We start from the raw sequence: 4,660 nt of genomic DNA, 5'->3' as shown, positions 1-4,660 counted from the left end.
TAATGGGTGCAAGATACAAGAAAAAAGATTCCACCTCAATGTTAGGACCATAAGAGCTGTTCAACAGTGGAAGGTACTCCTTTGGAGAGTGACAAAGTCTCTTTCTTTAGAGGTCTTTCAAAGAGGCTGAATGGCTGTCTGTTGGGAGATGCTTTGATGGTGAGTTCCTGCATGGCAGAACAGGGTTAGACTGGATGGCCCTTGGACTGTCTTCCAACTCTATGATTCTATTATTATTCTTTTTTTGGCAAGATATATATTTTTAAAATTTATTTATATCCCACCCAATCACATGGAATCCAGGCGGGTTACAACAATAGAGGAGTACAATATAATACAACACAATTCAAACAATATTAAAAGAATACATTACAAATAAATAAAGGTCATAATTAATCCCTTCTGTCCTCAGCACCACTCAACCAATATTAAATAAATTAAAACAAAATACAAACATATCATAATACTAAAATAAAAAGGAAGAAAGTATGAAAAAAAGAAAAATACAAATTACAAAATACATAACATAATAATAGTTAAAGTATAACACAGCATATAATCAGCTAGCAATAATCGATCCTAGCTAGAAGGGGATATATATATATATATATATATATATATATACACACACACACACACTAAATATCAGGCAACAATAATACAGTTATAACATGGACTATAGTCCATGTACCCACACAGACATTATAAAATACAATTCCTCATAATTAATACAGAAACAACTGTAATTAGTTCAAGGCTCAATAGGAAGTCAAACTTAGTATCAGGTTGGTCATTTCCTTGCTCTTGGGGGATGCTTTTGTGGGGTGGGGGACAAAGGAGTTGATGTGGAATGCCTAGTATGCTTTAAAGCAGGGGTAGGCAACCTGCAGCCCAGCGAGGCCTTGGGACTGGCCCCAGCCTGGTCCTGCCGCCGATTACTGCCGGGGCCTTTGGCCTCTCGTGCGCAGGGGCAAGGGGGGCAATTGTCTATAGACGCCTCAGAAACATGCATTTATATTAAAAAAATTTTAAAAATCAGCAAGTTTTTTTGCGTGTCCTCCACTTTTTTAAAAAAAGTGTCCACCATTTGAAAATGTTGTCCTACATTTGTCCCGGTTTATTTATTTGTTTAAATGTTTAAAAATTATTTAATTATTTATTTTTTTGGCTTCGGTCCCCCAGTTGTCTGAGGGACAGCAACCCGGCCCCTGGCTCAAAACGGTTGCCTACCCCTGCTTTAAAGAATCCTAACTTGCCTCTCTCTGTTTCATTTGGAAGAAAATCCCAATAGCGATTCCATCTGGCGCTTGGAAGAAGGATCTGAAGGCCCCCTTGGCTCAAACTCCATGGAAAGGGAAAGACATGCAGGTACCACTTAAATGTGTAATCAAGATCTTTCCTTCCTTCCTTCCTTCCTTCTTTCTTTCTTTCTTTCTTTTCCATCCTTCTTCCTTCCTATCTTGTTTTGGCCCTCACTGTTTTGGCACAAGAGTCTTCCTTCCTTCTTGTCTTCTCTCCATCTTTCTTTCCTTTCTTTTTTCCAACCTTCTTCCTTCTTTCCATTTTTTCTTTTTTCATCCCAACTTCCTTCCTTTCCCCCATCATCCTTCTTCCCTCCCTCTCTCCCTCCGTCATTCCTTCTTTCCCTCCTTCCTTCCCTTTTCTTACTGCACTAATTCCTTCTTTCTTTCCTTTCTTCTTCCATCTTCCTCTCTCCCTTCCGTGCTTGTTTGTTCCTGTCTTCCTGCTTTACTTCTTTGAATTTATACCCTGCCTTTCTCATGGAATCCAAGGCGAGGATTCTTGGCTGGGAATTGAGGTGGCAGGGGTGACATGCATTCTTGGTGGTGGTTTCACCTAGTATGTACTCCTGCTGAAGAGGAGAGTAAATACAGGATGAGAATTCAAAATGATCTTGATTGATTGGAGAGCTGAGCCAAAACTGACCAAATGAATTTCAACAGGGAGAAATACAGGTGTGGTGTTATAACCAACCAAGGAGAATTCCTGAGATTTTTTTTTTTAATTGGTGTGTATGTGTACCCATCTTCAATACTGGATGTATCTCAGACACAGCAGTGCCCTCTTGCACATGTTTAAAGGAATTATTGGAGAGTTTGAAGGGGTTGGTGAAGAGGGATCATCACCAACTCCTTCAAAGTCTGCAACAATCCCTTGAAATGTGTGCAATAGAGCACTGCTGTGTCTGAGAAACGTCCTATTTGCAAGATATCTCATTATGTATATATCCAAATGCAGGCTGCTTTGCCCTTAATGGTGTCTTCTTTTCCTCAAGCAGATGAAGTACAAGAGAATGAAATCTATGGAGAACCTCTTGTAACACCATGCGAAATAACCACACCTGTTGTGGGAAAAGAGGAGTTTGGAAGTAAAAAAAGACTGAAAAGGCAAGGGGGAAACAAAGAGAAAAATGGAAAGAAGACCTCCTCTGTCTCTCTGGGGGGCTGATCTTTGTGAACCACAGACCAAAGAGTCAAGTCAAGTCAAGTGTCCCATCTGTGGGAGAATATGTAAGTGTAAAGCACAATTTGACATCCACTTCAGAGTTCACACAGGGGAGAAACCGTACCGATGTTTGGAGTGTGGCAAGAGCTTCAGTCGGCAGGAGCGTTTGCATTCACATCGAAGAATCCACACAGGGGAAAAGCCATATCAATGCATGGAGTGTGGAAAAACCTTCATCGACAGTGGAGCATGTGTGAAGCATCAAAGAACCCATACTGGGGAGAAACCCTACAAATGCATGGAATGTGGAAAGAGCTTCAATCGTCACGAACGACTGCATCTGCACCAGAGAATCCACACAGGGGAGAAACCATACCAATGCCGGGAGTGTGGAAAGAGCTTCATTGATAGTGGAGCATGTAATAGACATCAGAGAACCCACACAGGGGAGAAACCATACACATGCAGAGACTGTGGAAAGAGCTTCAGCGATAGTGGCGCATACACTAGACACCAAAGAACCCACACGGGAGAGAAACCATATACATGCAAAGAATGTGGAAAAGGTTTCAGTGATAGTGGTGCGTGTACTAGACATCAAAGGACCCACACAGGGGAGAAACCATATACATGCGCAGAATGTGGGAAAAGTTTTGGGGATAGTGGAGCATGCACTAACCATCAAAGGACTCACACAGGCGTGAAACCATATAAATGCATGGAGTGTGGAAAGAGCTTCAGCCAACGCGGAAATCTACAATCGCATCAAAGAACTCACACGGGGGAGAAACCGTATAAATGCACTGAGTGTGGAAAGAGTTTCCGTGATAGCGCCGCGTGTCATAAGCATCAAAGGACTCACACAGGGGAGAAACCATACAAATGCACGCAATGTGGAAAGAGCTTCAGTCGGCATGATCATCTGCACTCTCATCACAGAGCTCATACGGGGGAGAAAGCATACAGCTGTATGGAGTGTGGGAAGATTTTCAGTGTTGATGGGAGTTTGACTGTATCCCAAAGAACTCCCCCAGATGAGAAGCCATTTTACTTTACATAAAAGAACCTGCACAGAGTAGAAACCATAAAAATGCCTGGAATTAGAAAAAGACTTTGGTGATAGCAGATTGTGGTAATACTGAATACTAGAGAACCCATGAAAAAGAGAACTCATACAAATGCATGCAATGTGGAAAGAACTACAATTGTTGTTATGTGCCTTCAGGTCATCTCTGGGCATGTCTACATGAACCGAACGAACTGGTTTCCCACTTCACAATACAGGGCCAAACCCCAATTCAACTATGGACTGTCTTCATAGTTTGAGGCCAGTTCTCCATTGAAGCCCTGGTGACACAGTGGTTGTGAGTTCGATTCCAGCCAGGAGCTCCAGGGTCGACTCTGCCTTGCATCCTTCCAGAGTTGCTAAATGAGCCCCCAGCTTGCTGGGGGAGATTAGCTTACATGTTGTAAACCGCTTAGAAACTGCTTAGTTTAGTATGAAGTGGTATAGAACTGTAGCTGCTATTGCTATTGCATTGAATGTGGGTCATCCCTGCTTAAAAAGTCTTACCTTTTACTCTACATTTCCCAGGAACCTCTGGAGCACTCCAGAGTGATGCTGGGCAGCTGTTTACCAAGCGTCCTGCTGTGCCACCTGTTGCCACCGTTGCAGCCGTAAATCGCTCTCTCTGACGTCACAAAGGTCTGGGGTCTTGTTTTCAACCTCATAGGAGGTGACTTGTGCCCATAGTGGTGGCACTACATGGCACAGTGGGACATGTGTAGACAGCCACCAGTGTTGCTTTGGAGCACCTAGGTAACGGAGGTAGATATGGTGACCATATCATAGGGGTTTGTTTTCTTGTAAAACATCAAATTTAATTTAGATTGCGGGACCCTCGTTCCGGAGGAGCCTGACAACTGTATGGAATAAATATCCAAGGCTAACTGTTGGCCATCTAGCAAAGTACGATATCATCCCAAATCTACAAAACAGTGATACTGTTATAGGACCAAGCAAAATGCACATTATTCATGTAGCAAGCTTTCAAAGCTCCACTGGCTTCTTTATCAGGCAAAGGTGTTAAAAATGATGCAGGAGAAAAAAAGACAAAATATGATGCTAAAACAAGACCCATATCATCCAGGATCTTCTCCTGGATGAAGACGCCGACCTGGCTTGCTTTGCAGA

General features: G+C 42.6%; 1 protein-coding gene across 2 annotated transcripts; it reads left to right on the top strand.

The window, feature by feature from the left end:
* Positions 1 to 1,212: 1,212 nt before the first annotated feature.
* LOC121917972 (zinc finger protein 501-like) lies at positions 1,213 to 4,651 on the top strand. 2 transcript variants are annotated; one of them, XM_042444086.1, is made up of 2 exons: positions 1,213 to 1,368; positions 2,300 to 4,651. In XM_042444086.1, exon 2 carries the CDS (start codon positions 2,432 to 2,434, stop codon positions 3,524 to 3,526), a length of 1,095 nt encoding a protein of 364 aa, XP_042300020.1. In that variant the 5' UTR covers positions 1,213 to 1,368; positions 2,300 to 2,431; the 3' UTR covers positions 3,527 to 4,651. The 2 variants fall into 2 exon arrangements, with proteins under 2 accessions (XP_042300020.1, XP_042300021.1); XM_042444087.1 differs by having other exon boundaries at positions 2,297 to 4,651.
* Positions 4,652 to 4,660: the final 9 nt, after the last annotated feature.

The sequence above is a fragment of the Sceloporus undulatus genome, unplaced genomic scaffold (genome assembly GCF_019175285.1).
Source record: "Sceloporus undulatus isolate JIND9_A2432 ecotype Alabama unplaced genomic scaffold, SceUnd_v1.1 scaffold_2355, whole genome shotgun sequence".
Lineage (NCBI taxonomy): Eukaryota > Metazoa > Chordata > Lepidosauria > Squamata > Phrynosomatidae > Sceloporus > Sceloporus undulatus.
Note: the sequence above shows the minus strand (reverse complement) of the source record. Positions and strands in the feature narration are given on the sequence as shown.